The sequence below is a fragment of the Haliaeetus albicilla genome, chromosome 15 (assembly GCF_947461875.1).
Source record: "Haliaeetus albicilla chromosome 15, bHalAlb1.1, whole genome shotgun sequence".
In the NCBI taxonomy this organism is placed as follows: domain Eukaryota; kingdom Metazoa; phylum Chordata; class Aves; order Accipitriformes; family Accipitridae; genus Haliaeetus; species Haliaeetus albicilla.
Window position 1 is genome coordinate 2,083,348 of NC_091497.1, and position 21,593 is coordinate 2,104,940.

Below are 21,593 nucleotides of genomic sequence, written 5' to 3' on the forward strand. Positions count from 1 at the left end.
AAATAAAAAAAAAATCACATTTAAGTAAAAATGTATCACCCTATCTACAAATTGCTGACAACTATTACCCATGTGTACATAAGACTTGTAACTCCATGTAATAAATTTTAGGAGGCATAACCATTAAGGCACCAGTTCAGGAAAGCAGTTTTATTCAACCAGAGAACTTAAGCACAAGCTTAAAATACCACTGTCCACCAGGAAACAGATTTTAAGTGTGTGCCGAGATGCTTTTCTGAATCAGGACAACATGGCAGAAAGTTTTATTTAAAAATTTCAATCCAAAGGGCAATTGTACAGATTGTGTGGAACATTTTCCACAGTTCATTCTTCCCATAAAAAGTATTTTGAAGAGGCAAACTATCAGCTGCAGCAAATGAGAAATTAAACCTGCAGAAGAGATTTAGAAAGCCCCACACTCCAATACGGACTAAGCTAACAGCATACAACTTTGATATGACTACCTAGGAAAAGGACTCCTAAAACCAAAACCAAAACACAAACAAGAAAAACAACAACAACAAAGAACCCCAACATTCTCTCAATTTAAGTACTGCTGGCTCTGAAATGGTGATACTAGCTTCAAAAAATCCCAGCAGAGCTAAAGAAAACTCACTTCTGCTGAAGCCTAAGCTACTTCCACATGGTACAACAGAACTGTAAACGACTTTTTGCAAGCAAATGGGTAAAAGTGTTAAAATAAATGTCGTCTCTTTCAGACTAACTAAGCTTAGGTCTACTAAATTTAATGCACTAATCCTTTTTATTATCTTTACTGTAACAACTGTATACGTTAATCTCTATTCATGTGATCACTGGTAATTATTTGTATTTGTTTCTTTTGGAGGTATAAATAAAGGGCACAGACATTTAACTACACCAGCCTAAAAGAAAAAAATGAACACAAATACAAATAACATACTGTTACCTTGTATGACACTCCTTTCTATCAGCACCCACACTGCCTTGGGAAATCCCACCTCAAATGCACAAGCAGACTAATACCAACAAATAGTTTGCCTGTACATTAGTGAGGAGCACTTGGGGCAGAAAGGAGCTTAGATAACACTGCTGTCTTTTTGAAGGTTACTTCTGTTTTCTATAAAGAAACCGCCTGGGCAAAATCCTGAAGCCACAATGTTTAGGCATGTACAACTTTTGGGGCACTACTGTAATACAAATAGTAAAATGAAAACAGGGAAAGTGTCTTTTCCTGTTCAGTTGCAGTCTGAAATACATATATGTATGCATAACTGTAAAAAACAGTAATAACCCAGGATAGTATACCTGCAAGTATACTCTACCATTAATGTTATTTTATATTATTTAGCACATTAAAGACTTCCCACCTTGCATAATATAAAATTTCAAGGAATAAAACACTAATCTCATGCATGGCACACTTCAAATAAACGCTAAGAGAAGCAACAAATCATTGTGCTAACCATGACTGTCCAAAAAGCTCACACACACAGCAGTGAGTACTGAAGAGCCTCCCGTTGTTCTAAACTAATACATTCTGTACTACTTTTGTAGCAAGTTCCTTTACGAACATCTGTTGTACATATCAAACAAATGGAATATATGGACAGAGATACCAAAAAGTGTGAGAAAGACATAAAATGGTTCATTTACAATGCTGCAAATGTAAAAGTTATCTGGAACATCTTAATAAAGCATCAGACCTTTCCAAGTTTAATTTCACTCTTTAGGCAAGTACAGACATGACATACATTTAAAAATGGACATTCTTTTACCACTTTTCACAAATCAAGGTACAGTGCAGGTACCTGCCCCCCCCCAAAGAAGAATATCAGTTATATTATTGTTACATTAGATGACGTTTTCGCCATTTCTTCAGGGGAGTGACTCTTTATTACTTCTTTGATGAACTGTTCGAGTGCAGTGAAATAACCCTGGCACTGCCAAGTGTCATTATGAGTTCCATCAGGAAATATTGCCAATCTCTTAGTCCGAGCTGGGGATAATTCATAAAGTTGCTTCATCATAACTGGCGGAATTAACTGGTCAGACAACCCAGAGATGAAGAGAGAAGGCATTCTGCACTGAGAGATTTTTCTGTAGGACAGGAATTTATTTTTGTAGCACCATAAAGGAAGATATCTCATTGGAAAGAAGGAAAACAAAGTGCTGGCCATGTATGGGATGCTAAGAAAGGTGTTCTCCACCACGATGGCAGAAATCCTATGGGAATTTTCAGAAGCTAAGTGAATAGCTACTGCTCCCCCCAAGGAACGGCCAAAAAGAAAAATTTTTGTTTTATCAAGATCAGACCGAGTCATCACATAGTCTAACACAGCCTCAGAATCTAAGTACAAACCTTCTTCACTTGCTTCTCCTTCACTTTTTCCATACCCTCTATAATCGACAAGAATTAAGTTTACTTTCAGGTTTACCAGCATTAACAAAGCATTTGGCAACCTGTGGCCAATGTTGCCTGCATTCCCATGAAAGTAAATGATGGTTGGAGAATAAGCTGCATTGTCCCCTGTGTATCTCAGTAGAATAAGATTGAGAAGAACTCCATCTTTGGTTTTGATAAAGATATTTTCATGTGGTATACCAGTAGGCATAGGAACATAAAGGCGTGATGAAGAGGGCTGCTCAGGAAAGTAAAGCAGCACATCCTGGAATTTATATAATATACCCGCTATTGATACAAATATTAATATAAGTAGTATAATGCCTCCGTACAAGTGAAAAGTTACTATCAAGAGTAAAAGACAAATACGGCAGAGACTCCAAGACCAGGAAGCCAAAGCTAGTAGCCATCTTTTAACAAAGGTCCAAAGCATCCATGACTTTTCCATTGTAGAAGTCAGTGATCTTTTACTCCAAGTAAATCCTGCAAAAAAACCCAAACATATATTTATAAATATTGGGGAAAGAAAAAAAGGAAGTAATTCAAGCATTCGTACTTGCAGAATATTAATTGCAAGTCAACACATTAAAGCATAAACATCAAACTTGGTGGCAAACTCCCTTTGAATTTTTGGAAACCATTCAGCTCTGTAAAACAAGCAGAAAAGCAATCATAAGGAAAAGGCTTTAGAACTCTTCAAAATCCCACTTACATTACTTCAGCAGGCAAGGTCAATCAGTAGCACTAGAAAATTGGTTGACTGGGACCATAATAACTTACACTTTCCCTCAGTCTTCCCTACCGACCAACAGAACAACGATACAGACCATATCACCAGTTTGTCAAAGTTTCCCATATAAGTAATTCTAGAATCCAGAGAACAAACAAAAATAGCCCTTATTTCTAAGCTGCTATTGATCAAGGCCAAGAGGAGCATTCAATAAGCCTATGCAGTTCACTCTGCAACCAGTGGAGGCTCACAATGTATACCGGGTCTGCTCTTATTTAGTGGCTGTCTTTCAGAATCTTGATCAACTATGATTACAGAGCAACACGTAAAAAGGTCAGAAGAGACTCCTCTATAGTAAGATACCATATTGTAGTTACAGCAAAACAGCTGTCATAAATGTATTTGGATTGGTTCCGATTTGTAATGATGGTTTTCCACTATCAGATCAGTAATCCATATTAAATCTTCAGCTGAATGAGAGATTGTGTCATCATACTAGACCACTGAACACAGTCAGCTAACTGCATTGTTCTCTGATCAATGAAAAGCGCAACTACTGAAAAGTCCAAACGTGAAAACAGACTCATGACAAAAACATACACACAGCATAAAACGAGGATAGTGATGTTAATGATAATGGATTAAATCTTCTTTCCAACCATAAGAGATAGTTATGTCTCACAGCATACATAGAATCTCTCACATTACTCACTGCTGGGTTCAAGTATAATATGGAAATAGGCAAAACCTGCCAAACCTACACGAGAACTACAGTAACCATTCAGTCACCACTGAGCTGAATACCCATAGTGCCTGGAAGTGACAACACAAGCTCACTTGTTTAAGAACACTCTAAGTTATATAGCAGATAATAATTACAGTTTAGACACACTCAAAGTTATAACCTCCTAAAATGATGTAGTGCAGTAAGAAGCTGAATTAACCCCAAAGGAGTCTGACCTGCAGAGATGCATCGAAACATGCAATTAAGTCACAGGACCCACACCAAAATAACCTGCACGGCCTAATACTAATGGAGAGGGCTGCCACTGCACCAGCCATCTTGGTGGGATCGCATGATAAAAGGTGACCTCTGCAGTTGCAGCCTTTGCACTACACAAATATGATACGCACTCAATATGACCAGGAAAAACTGCCGTCTCTAATTATTTTATGTGACAATTAGATATAAATCAGAAATAAATCTGTTACATCTTAAGATTCACATATTAACCAAAGGCAACATGAAATTACGCTTTTATATAGTGCATCTACTCCAAATATGTAAAAGTGGTAAAATATAAAGTAGTCTAGAGAGCAGCAGTTATTCCAACTTTGTTCTCTTACATTATTTACGAGTGCATGTTCAATATCCACATCCAAGTATGCACAAATTGTCTATATGAAGATTTAATTCTTGTGATCCATTTCTCTAGTAAAGAAGTCACAGTAATTAGGAGACACAAAGTAGATACTTTAAAGTCCTAATGAAGTTGACAAACTTTTCCTGCACTACATTTCAAGACTATAAGAACATTGATAACAACACAGTAAAAACACTCTCCTTATGTATGCTATCCAAAATTTTGCTAACTTTCTTACAAAATGAAAGACTCTAAAAATGCTTTCTCAACAAGACATTCACAAAAGAGTACAAGACCCATCATTAAAAACTACTAAAAACCAAAGAAGTCTCAAAAAATCTTACTTAAGGTGATTAAGTTTTGCAGATGGCTCTCATATACGCTAAGGATTGCTATTTGAAGACTGATGCTGATTTTATAAGCCATGTTAGTTTCATTTGTGCACTGCTGCTATTTTCATTTCAGCAGGATATTATCAAAATGCTATACTACTGAGATACTGCTGCTGTGTGATTACTTCTGATACATACATAGGCATATATAAAAACTTTGCTACTGGAGTTGCAAACCCAATGCATCCTACAACTAGAACTCAACACACAGTAGTTAGCAGGAAGGGTAAACTACACAGTCATAAGCATTTCATACTCACCTACATATTTAAGAAAAGCTGACAACTCTGCACTAATGAACAACTACATAACTGTTAAAGTTTTCTTCCCAGCTACGTGAAACTTCACTAGTTCAGTCCATACTGCAAGACTACACACACACAAAAAAAAAAATCTCTTCTTGGTCTTCATTTCCCATTACCGTTGTGCTGGATGGGAAGTTATAAAACTTTCAAACAGTTTACAATATAACATCTTACGACCCCAAAACTCTATGTTGAATTATAAAGAGCACATGTTGCGATTCTCCTGCATCTTTAATTTTTGTGACTAATAGGATGCCAGAATAATCACAGAAAGGCAGGGGGCGTAGGGAAGGAAAGGGAGAACAATATATTTAGACTTTGATGTCTGAGCTGGTCAATCTGAGAAAGAGTGGACTCACCACCTGGACAAGCCTGTTTCTCTTTTGAGACAAGACTACTTCTGTTCCTAGACTACAAGAACCACTAACAGACTTGGTCCATAACTGCCTGATGTCCCAGTTAAGGCAAGAAGCGTGCACCCCTTTATGTCTTCTAAAAGAGAACTTTTAGATTAATTCCTGTCATCTGCAAATATGACTGGTTAATTTTGTTTTTAATGGCTGACTTTAACATGATTATCTCAGTTATATTACCTTGTACAGTTAGAAGTATCACAGCTCTACAGAGAGATGGCATGCAACATCATCCATGTATACACTGGCACCAGGGGAAGTCAGCAAGTCGGCCAGTGGCAGGCTAGTGGAAGTTCTGTTTCAGCCAGGGAAATAAGGTTTCTCTACAGATTTCCTTTTCAAATCTCCTAGATAAAACATTAACCCCTTGGAAATCATTCTGACTTCACTAAAAAAGCCCTTGGTTTTTTTTAAGGGACATTACATTGCAGCACTGTCCTTCAAGTAATTGTCATAACTTCGCTAATGACAAGGCTCTCCTATAACAAGAAGTCACATCCCATTTTACAGCATACACAGTAACAGTATTTTATAACCACTGATTATTTAAACTAAGTTAGAGGCTATGAAAACAAGCATAAGGGAGATTTTTGGGGTTTTTTTTTGTGGTTTTTTTTTTTTTTTTTTTTTAAACTTGTCATGAAAGTCAATGCCTGTGACAAATATACAGTCACCAAGAGCAGAACCATATAGTTTTATCTGGTAGATGTCTTCCTAGAAAGAAGACATCCCTTATATTAAGGGAAATTCCTACATAAGCTGTTCTTGTTCTTAGCTACTCTTGCTACTAGAAAATCCTTCTCAGTACTTAACAGGAAGGGAGACTTGTTAACTTAAATTCTTTACTTCTAGTTCAATGTTTATTGACCTCCAAATATGTAACCTACCTTCAATTTCTCCAGACTACATAAACTCAGTTCCTCTGCATTCTCCTCCCAGATGTTGTTTTCTTAGTTGCAAATATGATCAGAGGTCTTTCCTCTAGCATCTATCTGCTTCACGTTTCCTTCTGTCCCTCTGATAATGGTGCATTAGAAAGGCTAGCCTTTGTGAATGTTGGTGGTTCCTACCAGTGTTTTTTTGATGATGCTTGTAAACTTGAGACAAGTAGAAGACAATATTGAAATACAAAGTTCTGTCATGGAAACCATTAATACAGAAGAACAGCAATACGGCCCAATTCAATGTTAAGACCTAATGAAAATAAGGCTTAGCTAGACTGCTGCTGTGCCTTTGGCTTAAAGGCCATTAAAGATCAGTTCAGTTTACACAGCCACAGAACTGTACTGCCTCTCAAAACAGAAATGAAATTTCTAAGTGATGAGTTTCAATTTTATGCCACAGGGATATACACATATTTGGATACGCACGCACACATCTGTATCTATACGTCTCCACTGCTGAATCAATAGTCCAGGAATTAATGCTGGCCAGTATGTTCTATCAGAGGAGCTACAGATCCCATAATTAAGTAACTGCTGAAAATATAAATCACTCATAACAATAAAAATTCTGAGAAAAAAAATAAAGTCTTTATGATCCAAATGTTTTAATCATGTTCTGCTGTGCCCTAATGCTGCTCTTAAATGGTTAATGTCATTAGCAGCTGAAGATCATAAAACCCCAAGCACATACTGAAAGTACTTGGGAAAAATTTTTCATTCATTTTGAACGGCAGTTGAAATTACTGTTGGATTTGCCACAAATTCTGTTGTATTTTTTGACTTTGTCTACATTTTTAATGTTAAAAAGTGCTATTTTCATACACTAATCACATTATAAAACATTTACCTTTGGATGCAATGATTTCCCAGGCTTCATCTCTGCCTGAAAGACAATTCCATTTATGAAGTTTGAGTAAAATTGTTTTTGAATTACACACATAATTACTGTTTGTCTTCAGTTACTTGAAAGAAAACTAAAAAGTGATAACAGCCAATACACCTAGAAGTTACATCTGCTTTGCTGATGAAACTGTGCATATCATATTCATGCTGCTCCTATGAAGCTCAGTTTGTTTAAAACATCTGATAAACTTGAAAACAACATCTTTTAAAGAAGTTCAAGAATCACGTTGAAATGTCCTGGACTATACATACAGCACACAGTATGAAACATACACAGTGCGTAACAACAAAGTTACAATAGATTTACATTGCCTCCTTAAAGCTAACTTTCAGCACATGAGCAGCCTTAAAGTTAGCGCTAAGAAGAGCATTCAGGTGTTTAATGGCTGCTTTCTCATTAAAGAGCTTTAAAACCAAAAAAAAAGTCATTTTTAACACTCACTACAATCCTTCAGATTTCACAGTTTCAAAACAAACAAACAAAACGAGGTGGTACTTAAGAACACAGAGAAACATCTGAAGACACCTGTTTCATTCTACTGCACTTCCTTCCTCTACACTCCACCTCCTCCAGACACAGACAAGATTTACACAAGCTTTACACTTCTCATATTTATTCAGAAGACTTCTGTCAGTAGAAATGTTAAGTCCTCAACTGTAAAGAATTAGTTTCAGAGAGGAAACTAATTTGGAAGAAAACCTACAAGTTTAGTAAGGACAGGAAAACCACACTTTCTTAGTACTGAAATCTTACAGACGCTCTCATTAATTAAAAAAAAAAAGTTAAAAAAGCAAAGTAGCTACTCCTAGCCAAGGAAAAAGCAGAGTAAGAACAACTAAGTGTCAGACATTTAAGGGCTCTGGCTTTTAAAACCAGCGAGCCATTTGTCCTACTTATTTCAGACAGCAAACTTCCACAGCTCTGCATCAAGTGGTACATATTCATAGCTGAAAGTGTTTTCCCCTTAACTTTTCTTATACTTCCCCTCCCAACTGACAAATCTTAATGAACCTTATAAGCACGTCTTGAATTGTGACAGTACTGTGTAAAAAAAACAAACCAAGGGCAGTTATCGTGTTAAAACCTTAGCCTTCGAGTGAGCGTGGACTCCTAAAACATATCACTTTCCAAGCACGTTAAATTACTCCCATTTTCACCTGAAAGAAACAACCCTGCTCGGCCTTTTCCGTGCATTCACTCGGCACGTTAAGCACCGCTAAAGCTACCGCCATCCGCCCCACCTTCTGCGAGCATCCCCACCCGCGGAAATTACTCCACACGGCGGCGGGGACAAGCGGAACACTACAGCAAGGTCCCGCCGCGAAAGCCCTTCCAGGCCTTGGCAGGAAGGCGCCCAGAGGAACTTTTCCCAGCGCTGCCCAGGCAGCAGCTCCTCAGCCGGGACGTGCGGGCGGAGGAGCCGCAGCCGCCCCCGGGACAGCCGCCCGCCGGCGGCCGCCCGCCGCCCGGGCAGGAGCCGCGTTTAGCCCCGGCGAGGTCCCCAGCACCGACTCAAAGCCACGTCTGCCGGCCGCTCCCCCCCCTCGGCCCGCCGCGGACCTTCCGGGGACGGCACCGGCCCACCGCCTGCCCCCGCCCCGGCTCCCTCCCCGCGGGGCCGGGCCCGGCCTGGCCCCAGGCGAGGCGAGGCGAGACCCACCCGCCGCATCCTCCCGCGCAGCAGCGGCGGCGGCTGCCGCTGTCGGTGCCTCAGGCCGGCGCAGACCCCGACGCGCCACTTCAACCTCCGCTCCTTCCGAGACGGGAAGTCGCGCCCGCCGCTTCCGCTTCCGGGTCCGTCCGCCCTCCTTTTTCCCCCGCCCCGGGCCCTGCCCGCCGCGGCGGTAACTGCGCAGGCGCGGCCGCCGCCGCCGCCGCCAGCATAGCCGTCGTCCCCCCCCCCGCCCCCGCGCGGCCGCAACCACCGCGCCCGGGGGAGGGTCACGGGCTGCGGCGTCAGCGGGGTGCTCCTCCGCCTCCGGTTCCGCGTAAGTCTTCTCGGGGGGCGGCCGTTCCCCGCTTCCCCCCGCCCCCGTTCCCCCGCTGAGTCCGCTCCAGGGAGGGGTCGGCCGGTGCGGAGCGGAAGGGTCCGTCCGCCGTCCCGTTCCCTCCCCCCCGGCCCCGGGCGGTGTCCGTTCCCCCCCGCCCCGTGTCCATGGCAACGCCGTAGCGGTGTGAGGCGGGGAGCAGCCGGCCCGCAGCGGGTCTCCTCAGCCGCCGGGGGCGGGCAGTGCCGGCGGGGAGGGCGGCGGAGGAGCGGAGAAGGCTGCCGTCTGCGCGGCAGCGGGCGGCGGGCGCCGGCCTTGCCGGCCTCCCGCCGGGAGGGCCCCCGCCTCGCCGGCAGCCGGGGCTCGCCCGTGTGGAAGGGCAGTGGTACCCGCCAGCGACCTTTCGGTAAAGGTGGCGGCTAAATCCGAGTTAGAAAAAGGAGGGAAAATCGGTAAAGCCTGCTTAGAGATAGCTTTTCCGAGGCGGGACAACGTGCTGGCGTTTTCTTGCTCTACAAATAGATCTTTTTTTTTTGTTCTTAGTGAAAAACGGACCCCGATGGCTTCCACGCACGCTTCGCAGCCTTCAAAAAAAACGGTGGCTGCTCAAGTGCCTTTTGCGGATCTGTGTGCTACTCTGGAGCGAATGCAGACGTGTAAGCCTCGTCCGGAGAAAACCAAGTATTTCAAGGATTTTCTGGACTCCTGGAGAAAATTCCACGGTGCTCTTCATCAGAAGGAGAAGGACGTCACAGATTCTTTTTATCCAGCTATGCGACTTATTCTTCCGCAGTTGGAAAGAGAAAGGATGGCATACGGAATTAAAGAAACTATGCTTGCGAAGCTGTATATTGAACTGCTTAATTTACCAAAAGATGGAAAAGATGCTGCAAAGCTGTTAAACTATAGGACACCTGCTGGCTCACGTGGAGATACTGGAGATTTTGCAATGATCGCATACTTTGTGTTAAAACCTAGGAGCCCGAAACAAGGCAGACTGACAATAGAACAAGTCAATGAACACTTGGATGCGATAGCTAATAATAATGCTGCTAAAAACAAGGGTCTGTTAAAGAAAAGTCTTCTTCAGTTAATTACCCAGAGCACAGCACTGGAACAGAAATGGCTCATCCGCATGATTATAAAGGATCTGAAGCTTGGAGTTAGTCAACAAACTATACTTTCCATTTTTCATCCTGACGCTCTTGAATTACACAATGTCACAACTGATTTGGAAAAAGTTTGCAGACAACTGCATGATCCCAACGTCTCACTTAGTGATGTTTCTATCACATTGTTTTCTGCCTTTAAACCAATGCTTGCTGCTATTGCTGATGTCCAGCAAATCGAGAAACAAATGAATAACCAGATATTCTACATAGAAACTAAGCTGGATGGTGAGCGTATGCAGATGCACAAAGATGGAGATGTGTATAAATATTTTTCCCGAAATGGGTTTGACTATACTCAGCAGTTCGGCGCTTCCCCCCTTGATGGTTCATTAACACCATTTATTCATAATGTATTTAAGAGCAATATACAAAATTGCATTCTCGATGGTGAAATGATGGCTTACAATCCTGAGACACAAACCTTTATGCAAAAAGGAAACAGATTCGACATAAAAAGAATGGTGGAGGACTCTGATCTGCAGACCTGCTTCTGTGTGTTCGATGTATTGATGGTTAATGATCAGAAGTTGGGGCACGAAGTACTAAGCAAAAGATATGAAATCTTAAGTAGCGTATTTACTGCGGTAACGGGCAGGATACATGTTGTACAGAAAAAAAGTGCCAGAACAAGAAAAGAAGTAATTGATGCTTTAAATGAAGCAATAGATAACAGAGAGGAAGGGATTATGGTGAAAGATCCCATGTCCACCTACAAGCCTGACAAACGTGGGGAAGGCTGGTTAAAAATCAAGCCAGAATATGTCAATGGACTGATGGATGAACTAGACCTTTTAATTGTTGGTGGTTACTGGGGGAAGGGCTCACGTGGTGGAATGATGTCTCATTTTCTGTGCGCTATTGCAGAGACGCCCCCTCCAAATGAAAAACCTACCATTTTCCGCTCTTTTTGTCGTGTTGGCTCTGGCTATACTATGAAGGAATTGTATGATTTAGGTTTGAAACTGGCTAAACACTGGAAGCCCTACCATAGGAAGGACCCTCCCTCTAACATCTTGTGTGGAACTGAAAAACCTGAAATGTACATTGAACCTTGCAACTCTGTCATCGTTCAGATCAGGGCAGCTGAGATTGTTAACAGTGATGTGTACAAAACTGACTGTACTTTGAGATTCCCCCGAATTGAGAAGATAAGAGAGGACAAAGAATGGTACGAGTGCATGACTTCAGACATGTTAGAAGATCTCAGAAGCAAAGCAGAAGGGAAGCTGGCATCTAAGCACCTTCATATGGATGCATATGATGAGCCACAAGAGAAAAAAAGGAAAACTGTATCAAAGGTGAAGAAGGTGATTGGAATAGCTGAGCAATTTAAAGCTCCTGATCTTTCTGGTGTAAACAAGGTTTCAAATGTATTTGAAGATGTTGAGTTTTGTGTTATGACGGGAACAGGCAAGTACTCAAAGTCTGAACTGGAAAGCAGAATAGCCGAATGTGGTGGCAGTGTGGTACAGAACCCGGGGCCAGAGACTTACTGTGTCATTGTAGGAGCTGAGAATGTCAGAGTGAAAAACATCATTGCTTCCAACAAATACGACGTGGTGAGGGCAGAGTGGCTCCTTCAGTGTTTTCAAACCAAAAAGCTGGTGCCTTGGCAACCGGCCTTTATGATTCACATGTCTCCTGACACAAAAGAACATTTTGCTTGTGAGTATGATTGTTATGGAGACAGCTACACAGCAGAGACAGATGTTGCACAACTCAAGGAAGTGTTCTCAAGAATGAAAGACACTAAGGTGATGCCTTTGGACATGATTACAGAGTTAGAAGAGCATTATTCGTGGAACAGCTGTCAGCTCAGTATATTCAGAGGAAACACTATTTATGTGGACTGTTATGCTGTTGTTAATGAGCCCAGAACCAAAATCCATGGAACAACACTATCAGTTAGGGCTTTGGAGCTCCGTTTTTATGGTGCAAAAGTAGTCTCTCACCTTGAAGAGGGTGTCTCCCATGTTGTTATAGGAGAAGATCGTTCCCGGGTAAAAGAGATGAAAGCACTCAGAAGAACATTTGGGAAAAAATTTAAAATTGTATCTGAACTGTGGGTAACACAGTCAGTGGAGGGAGGAGTCCTGAAGAATGAAAATCAGTACTTAATTTAAAATAGTTTTTAAGCTTGGAGCAAAAGCATTCTTGTTGGCATGATTGGACTTGGATATTATGAGGTTACCTTACATTTTTTGTGTGTTTTCATGTCTATTTAGAGCTGGCTCTGGCTAAAGGATAACACTGTGTTGTTGAAATCGGAGGAAGGCTTTTAATTATACTGTTGCGGAAGCAAGAGGATGCTAAGCTCTTGGAGAAGAAAAAAAAAATACCACAAGATAAATAATGTAAGCCTTTTACTTCACAAACAGGTCTCAGGAGAGATCTAATATTTTATATAAGAGAATTCCTAGCTTTTAATAGTGCTTGCCTCCATTGTTCAAAATGGAGACAATAATTTACTGTTTTATGGAGATTCTCCTATTTAAAATACTGCTTATTTATCAATTTACAATCACATTCATGTTTTTGTGGAATTGTTTTGTGTATATTCCATACGCTATAGAATTCAGTAACTTATAAACCTTGTCTGTACTATTTTAATTTGTTTGCATTGGTTTTAGCATTACGCCCCGCACAGCCTCACTAGCGCTTCGGTTTTAGGATATTGCATTGATCTCATGTTTCTTTGTGTAAATAATGGTTGTAAAATAGAATCTAAACTTCTGATTGAGGTGCTGATGAATTAGTAGTGACCTATATATCTGTAAAATACAAAGCAGTTACTTAAAAACTGTAATGACCTCCTGTGCTCATTACAGTTGCAGTTAAACTGCAAAGTGTGACAGGGGAAGGCTTTTACACTTAATTATCAGTTTATCTTTCAAAAAGTGTTTCATAAGCTATTTCAGTAATGTAGGATTAATTTCCAAATATCCAGTTCAATGTATATTTTTTTCAATTATTAAATAAAATCTATTTTTAAAGTCTGTTTGGTTTTTTTTTTTTTTTTAGTGAGAAGTAACTCTTTTGAAAAGCACAAAACTTAGTTTCCGATTTTACTCTGTTAGATAATTTATGCATTAACTTTGAGGAGAGAAAGGTTGAGGCCTCAGTTCTTGTTACATCAATACTGGTATCAAACAGAACTGCTGTTGGGCTGATCACACAGAACCCGTTTTTGGCTGACTTGTTTCTTCAGTGCTTTTTGTGGTTGTGTTCATATAAAAAATTACTGTAAAAAGAATTGGGAAATGTTATATGAAAGGCTAGTTGGAAGGAAGTTTATTCTTACCTCTTATAGTTGGTGTAAACATTAGGAGCTCCCTTATTATTTGAAATATACTAAATAGGTAAAATGTAATAACTACTTTTCTGAAGTTACCATATAAATTGCTAAAAAGCAGAATATTTTTTGTATACATAAAATAGTATATGCTGAAAGACAGTGCATCATTTTTCCTCTAATAATTCAAGTAGAAAATTAGTATATGTGAAATACAACACTTCAGTTTTAACTTAATGGGCTGCTTCTGTGTAACATCATATATTCTGACTTAGAAAATGAGAAGAGAGTTTGTCTTCATACCCACACAGATTTCTCTTAAAAGGGTTTTAGTAAAATATGTATTTTAGGTGATCCTGGTTAGGAAAGTTAAGAGAAACAAAGGCAAATACGAATTACAGCTGACTCTTGAGACATTGTCAAATACGTCACTTTGAGATCTAAACGTTATTTACAGAGATGTATTTTAAAAGTATTGATTCCATGTCTTTTTGTTCTCTTAAAGCTATGCAAGGCTGGAGAATCTAGAACTAGTAACTATCAACAAAATTGTTATTCTTTTTCCTGACTCCTCAGCACAGTGTAGCAAAGGCTTATTTTTAAATGTATTTAAACTGAAGGCTTACTTTTTCACAAATTAAAAAAAAACAACCTTGCACATGCAGTATGCTGGTTTAGCTTGTATTTTGCCTCAGTTCCAGTTAGAACTAGAAATTAAATGTTAATCATGCATATTTGTATGTGGCATGATAATTAGCATACTGGATAATGTCAGGCAATTTAGATGGCATGTATTTCTTCTTTTGGTTACTGTTTTGCAAATTACATTTACTTTAAAAGTTGAATAAGAAATGCTGTACTTCGTATGTCAGTGTAAAAAGAGAATCTTGCTACTACACTGTAAAAAATACAGGCATTGCAGGTCAGGTTTTCTTTTGAGATGTTTCTTTTACATGGCGACTTAGGTGGATGGACTCCATGGATCTGTGCATGAAACTGGACCCAGCTGTTATTAAAGTTATGTATCTAGAATACAAGCCAGGGGACAGGAGAATCCATGGATCCTCTAAGCAAAGGCATTGTGATGGGAGAGTAGTAGTGGCAGGAAAATAATTAAGAGAAGTAAGGAAGAAGTTTGTGAATCTGCTTAGTTTTAAGGAAATTCTGATTTGTACTGAAGAAGCAAATGAAGGCTGGAAATTATTCAGAAAGTAAGAATATGTTGTCCAGACACAAAAGTCAAGTTAATTCGGGAGGTATGCAGAGAATTTCAGCTGTGATTTCTAAGAATGAATATAAGACAAGATTTGTAGGTAGCAGTAAGAGCTGCTATGGATCAGCAGTGTCTGTGTATGAAAAAATGTCTTTATTTTGTTTGGTCTAATAAAAAAAAAAGTTTTGACATATAAAACTAGCCTTTATTATCAGGTAATCATCATTCATTAAAAGTAGTGTTCAAGAAAGAGGAAAAGGTGGAATCAAAATGCTGAAACATTAACCTGATGTTTGAACTTCCAGAGGACCTCCTCTGATTACAAAACATCAGCCTATTGTATTTTTTACTGCAATAAATACTCCCATTTTCTTAATTACATTTAGATCTTTGAAAATAGGGATTTTGTAGGTGAAGATTTCTTAGCTTATTTATGTTTTGTGCAAAGCTGATTTTAATTTTTTTTAAATAGGCACTTGTCTTGAGAGCAAGACTTCCAATTTGCCTTGTAGTATAAAGTTTATTTTAAGATGATATTCCTGAAGAAGTGGCGAAAGAACGAAGAGAATGAGGGACTGTAGACCTTGCAGTTTGTGGGAAGTAGAGAAGAGTTTAGTATTGTTCCTATTTACTGGCTTTTAACTGGCACTTTTCAATAAAGCTGCCAGTGATGGAGAAAAAAGAGTGCAACTTTCAGGACCTGCTGTAGCAGAACATCTGGTAGGTGCCCGTCCTGTTTGCAGCTGTTTGTTGGTGAATGATGGTTTGATTTCTTTCCTAGTTAAAACACAGTTCTGCACAGGCAATAAACTTCACAATCCCTGGGAGAAGGTTCCACTGTTCACTTTTATTAAACAATTTATTAAAACAGGTTCACATCTAACTTTTTTCTGCTTTGAAAGGCATATGGTCAAACTGATGTAGTGCAATTTTGGAATTAAAAGCCTGTGGGCACCTTGCACAAAGTATGAGAACTCTTGCCAGGGAGCAATATTTTTCTTATTTCTTCATATGATTTCTCTGACTTGTCAGTGGAAACATAGTGTGTGTTGACCATACAGAGCTGGTGAAATCTCAGATGTTCTCATACGTTAGAATATACACCTTGGTTTCACATTTAATGATGTAAAATGAAAGACTGGGGCTTGCTAGTATTGTAAATGTTTATGCCAGCCAAAAGCCTAAGTAGCTGACATTTAGAAGGCATTGGAATATGGTACTGGCAAGGGCTGTTTATTCCTAGGATAACTTACTGAATTCTTCTAATTCCACTTGGAATGTGCCTGCCTTGTTAAGCAAACCACAGGTATCTGAATAAGCTGAAACCTAAACATACGAAGAAAAACTATTCACTGGGGTGGGGAGGGGTAGGGTTGCCTTCTAGAACATGAGTTGTTTGTGCACTAACGGGAGAGCGAGCAAGCCTTGACTAGTCGTTAGGTGTTTGCACATAAGCACAACTTTAATTAGCCCCCTTGCTTTATTTCACATTTCTTCTGCTTGTGCTTGTACACTGAAAATAATTAACTGACATTTTTGGTATTTTAAGGGGCTTAAAAGGATCTTACTTTTGCATCTGCAGATAGGATTTAAAATAGTCTTGCAAAATATCATAGTATTAACTGTTTAATTATCCTTTGAAGACCTGAAAGCTGATAATACTGAAGGTAACTGTGCATATACAATAGATTGCAACCTGTTGACTGTGTTGAAGATGTATTATCCTAGCAATTTTACATTTAAAGTGTTGTAAGTAGTAGCACTGGAGAAACTCTACTCCATGGATGAAAAAAGCTTCCGTCTCTTTTTACTACAACTTAGCTGTAGTATTATGGTAGCTTTGGGTCTCTTTATGCGACTCTATTGTAAGTGTAGTGAATATCAGAACCAAATTCCTCCATTTCCCTCCTACTTTTAGGAAGATAAATTGCTGGAGAAAGAAATGCAAGAAGCTTCAGTGAGTCAACATGAAACACTACCTATTTTCATATACACTGGTCTTTATACATACTGTATGAAATGGTCACAAACTAGTTAAATGAATATTTTAGATAGGAGGCCATAAATAATGTTTTGCATAAAATAGGATGAAAAGTCATTATTTAAACAGTTAATGAAAACCATCCCCTCCCAGTTAATCAATTTATATTTTCTTTTTTTTTTTTTAAGAACAAGGATGATCCACATATTTAACCTGTCTAGCTAAACTATGTTGTCAATTTATTTTGATATTTGGCATACACCAACAATAATAACTTCCAAGGGAAACTATTTCAACCACACACATGAGCAGGATTTCTAGTGTGCAGGAGCTTCACAGATGGGAAGGAGCAATCGGAGCCCTCGGTGCCCCTGCCTCCTCCTGGGGCATGAGTGCCTGTGCTCAGGGCCAGCTCTCTGTGGTGTAGCTGTATCACCTTGCTCGGACAGTTGTGAAAATTGCTGTGTGCAAAAAGAGTTGTTTAGTTTGGATGTGAACTTCTTTCCAGGACTGAATTAAAAAATTGTGGAAATCTTACAAATTTTTACCATAGTACATCTGTTTGGTGAAACACTTAAAAACTGTGTGGTCCCTGTTGCTCAATATCCAGTTACTCTTCCCTGAAATAATACATCTGTATGTTTTGAAAGAGTCTGCATGAATATCTTTGAAAAACAGAAGGTCCATTTATTCAGGTGAAATCAGCCAAAATCTCTGTCACCTATGGTAAATGACAGGTAAGGTGTATTATTCTGTTTATGGCACCTCAATATAATGATCTGGTGAGAGATTTTAAAAAGCTCTTTAGTTTGCTAGTGGGGTTAACACACAGTTTTTTATAATATTCAATCTTTCTGTTAAAAAAAAAAAGGTCATTTTATCTTTCCAATCCATATGTAATTTCAGTCTGAATTCTTTCAAAAGAGGGACTTGAAGTTCTAAGTTATAAAATTTCTTGAAAAAGAGAAAAAAATGTTCATTTGAAGGTGACTAGGGAAATGCCTTTCAACATAGTCAGTTCAACTGAGCATAAAGCATCTCCAGCTGGTAACAGCTGTTGTACCACAGAACAGTAGATGGGCCTATAAAATTTGACTGTACTGCTTTTTGCTCTAAGGGGATTGGAATGAGAGAACAGTCTGTAAGTTTGAATTATTATACAAGCCTAACACTGAAGGTGGAGCTTATAGGTATAATTAAAATGTTTCTCCATGTTATTTTCTAGAAGTAAGGAATTAAAAGGCATCCATCTTGAAATTGTTTTCTTTTAGATAAAATATATTTAGCATTTTATTGGGATGTTTTCAATAGATACAGCTTTTCCTTTCTTTGTAATTTTGGGGAAGGTTATTTTGAAAGAACATATAAGGGATATAAGTTCAAACTGTAAGCATTAATGTTCTTCATTTTTTCTTACAAAGAATGTAGAAAGATGTAGGGTCCCTAAGCATGCGATTGTATTTGAAAACTGACATAACGAGAATGTTTCAACACATATATTTGTCACTATGCTAGTGACAAAATATATTTAAATTCATTCTTCTGTTAATGCTGCGGGTAGAGGAACTACGTAGAACTATGAAACCATAGTTCAGTTTTCTCCTGTGTCATGTATCATGCACAAAGTAAAATACAGTTTTCAGGACTGAAGTTGCCATAAATAAGATACCAGGGAAAAAAGAAGGATTTTTACACACAAAATGAGGGTGTATGGTGTGAGGGGTTGTGTATTCTACACTCTTGTCCTCAATCTTTCCCAGAATAGAACAAATTACATAGTCTGGTTCCATGTAGAGTTGTACTAGTCAGTTAGAAAAGGTTAACTATGATATTACTATCACTTTATAAAAAGTTCAAATTAGCCTTTTGAGATAGATTCAGGTAGATGGGTTTTTTTTTGATAGAAGCACTTGTGGTTCTGATTTCATTTTTTTAATTTGTCTAGCATTATGTGGCTTGTAGTATAAGACTAGCTTGGTGGACAAGGGAAGAGCGCTAGATGTTGTTTTTCTCAACTTTAGGAAGGCTTTTGACACTGTATTCTGTAATATTCTCCCAGACAGCTGATGAAGTATGGGCTAGATAAATGGACAGGGAGGTGGACTGAGAACTGGTTGAACTGCCAGGTTCGAAGAGTTGTCATCAACGGCCCAGGTACAAGGCAAGATGCAGTGGGCACAAAATGAAATGGGAAATTTTGTTTAAAACTAGGAAAACACTTTCTGACTGTGAGGGTGGTCAAACACAGGAACAGGTTGCCCAGAGAGGTTGTGAAGTCTCCATCCTTGGCAACATTCAAAACCCAACTGGATGCAGTCCTGAGCAACCTGCTCTGTCCGTCCCTTCCGGAGCAGAGTTGGACTGGAGGTCTCCCGAGGTGCCATGCAGCCTTGACTCTTCTGTGATTCTGTGAGCCAGGTATGAACTGAAGTTCCCAGTCTAATTTCTGGTGTCTCGTGAACAGGCAAACTGTCAAATGGTGGCATATTATACATTGCAAATTTAATGGATTTTTTTTTTTCATTTGCAGTACAAGAGGTGTTAGTATAGCTAGTATTCTCATCTCTCTGATTCTGACAGCTACACATTAAGCTGAAGGCAAGCCACAGGATTTATATAATACTGTACTGTAAAATCAATTGTAAACTAATGAGTCCATAGCCCCCCCCCCCAAACCAAACAAGCCCCTCCAAACAAAAACCCCAAACCAAAAAACCCAAAGAAACAAAGCATAAAACAAATTGAGTTATACTGAACATGAACACCAAGGTTGTTCAAAGTCTCAAGATCAGTGGAAAGAACTCTATAAGCGCTGTGTATAAATGTTTAAGTAATAGCCATATCTGAAAGAACAGAAGAGCTTGCTTTCAGTTTGAGGTGATATATAGCTGTATCAGTTTTGAAAGTGAAAACAGGTTCCAGTAACTTAAATCACTTTTGTCTGATTGCCCAGCCTCGATCCAGGGGTGCTTAAGTAACAGCTTCTTTCTCGTGATGGTGAGCTTTACAAACATAAACACTACTCCAAACCACAGTTCGAGTCCCTGGGAGCAAGCAGGGATCCAAGGGAGAGGTAGGATTTCTCTGTGTTCTTGCACATGGCAGCTTGCTCCAGCCCACCCTTCCTCTGCCGACTTTGCTACAGCAGTGACACGAGACAATGTGGTCTTTCAAATCCATGTTTTCAGCCTCTGCATCTTGCACCTGCAGTTAATGAACTAACAGTCTGGTGAAAGGCAGGTGGGTAAATGGGTCATGCCTGCATGTCTGTGCATAGATGCGCATGCTCAAGTAAAAGACAGCAATAGATGTGTAACATAGCTAGTCTCAGTTTAGTTTTTGTGGTTGCTTTTTTCCTCCTTGTTCTCCCATGGCTTCTCCCCAGCCTTAGCCTCTTTGATTAGTATATTACACATTTTAAATACCAGACCTGTGTGCTGTGAAAGCAGAATGATTTTATTCATCTAGTTTAAAGCTAGTTTGCGTATCTCTGTGTTGTGCTTCAGTCTATCCTATAAACATCCTCATATATGATTATACCAGACATAGTTAAATATGTCTTGGATTATTTTTTATTTTATTTTATTTAAAATCTCTGAGTGCTATTGGAGTAATAATAAGTTAAAGATTATTCAAGGCAAAAATAAATATGAAGATGACAGGTGTCACAGTGTTCAGGTCTCTGAACGTGGTTGTATGAACAAAAGAAAAATAAACAGGATAGCCGGTTTTGTTGACTCCATCTACCGGTAACTGAAACACAGCAGGTGCTGCGAGCGGACTGCCTGACATGGTGCTGTAACAGCAACCAGGGCAGAGCAGTGGGATCACATGCATTAATGACATTGACAAAGTCAATAAATAAAAGACAGTTAAGAGAAAGAAAAACATAATTTTACTCCTGTTTTTTTTCTCTGACTTATATGGTAACTCTTGAAGCATTTTTTTCTATATTGATATATCTAAGTTCTTATGCTTGATGAAGAGCTTTTTAAAGACATGAACTGCTATATATATATCTCATACAGATTCCTGGCAGACACACACTAAATGGCATCTGAGGTGCAGTACAGGTAATATTTAAAAATTTAACACTGAAATATTTGACATTTTTTTAGTGACTGGGGGATATAAAGGGACATCTTACCACTAGGAAGAGACCTGGGTCTTAACAAATAATGGGACAGGAAAAATATTCTGCTGTTTTGGATAACCTGCCTTCCTGGCCTGTATTTTTGGCAGACACAGTCAATTCAACCTTTCCAAAATCACACTTATATTTTCTCTCATAGTGCATTATCTTTTAGTGTAAAATGCACTTAGAATGACATGGTATTTGTCTGTACATGCATGAATGCACATGCTTTGTGGTGGGTCTGCTTTGTTTATGAATTCTGGTCTGACTTACTCAATTCTGTGATTATATCGGGGTGCTGAACCCTTGACCCATGGTTTGGCCGCTGCCCAGGGATGGACTGTGGCTCGGTCATGGCCCTGCTCTGGATTTCTGCT

General features: G+C 39.4%; 2 protein-coding genes across 5 annotated transcripts; one reads left to right on the forward strand and one right to left on the reverse strand.

Moving 5' to 3' along the window:
• Window positions 1-123: 123 nt before the first annotated feature.
• On the reverse strand, window positions 124-9,247 carry ABHD13 (abhydrolase domain containing 13). 3 transcript variants are annotated; one of them, XM_069802343.1, is made up of 4 exons: window positions 9,096-9,234; window positions 7,379-7,414; window positions 6,475-6,684; window positions 124-2,866 (listed from the first exon to the last, which is right to left on the reverse strand). In XM_069802343.1, exon 4 carries the CDS (start codon window positions 2,829-2,831, stop codon window positions 1,818-1,820), a length of 1,014 nt encoding a protein of 337 aa, XP_069658444.1. In that variant the 5' UTR covers window positions 2,832-2,866; window positions 6,475-6,684; window positions 7,379-7,414; window positions 9,096-9,234; the 3' UTR covers window positions 124-1,817. The 3 variants fall into 3 exon arrangements, with proteins under 3 accessions (XP_069658444.1, XP_069658445.1, XP_069658443.1); XM_069802344.1 differs by lacking the exon at window positions 6,475-6,684 and having other exon boundaries at window positions 9,096-9,247; XM_069802342.1 differs by lacking the exons at window positions 6,475-6,684; window positions 7,379-7,414 and having other exon boundaries at window positions 9,096-9,204.
• An 89-nt stretch (window positions 9,248-9,336) lies between these two features.
• On the forward strand, window positions 9,337-13,591 carry LIG4 (DNA ligase 4). 2 transcript variants are annotated; one of them, XM_069802348.1, is made up of 2 exons: window positions 9,337-9,423; window positions 9,967-13,591. In XM_069802348.1, exon 2 carries the CDS (start codon window positions 9,983-9,985, stop codon window positions 12,716-12,718), a length of 2,736 nt encoding a protein of 911 aa, XP_069658449.1. In that variant the 5' UTR covers window positions 9,337-9,423; window positions 9,967-9,982; the 3' UTR covers window positions 12,719-13,591. The 2 variants fall into 2 exon arrangements, with proteins under 2 accessions (XP_069658449.1, XP_069658450.1); XM_069802349.1 differs by lacking the exon at window positions 9,337-9,423 and adding an exon at window positions 9,560-9,875.
• The last annotated feature ends 8,002 nt before the right edge of the window (window positions 13,592-21,593 follow it).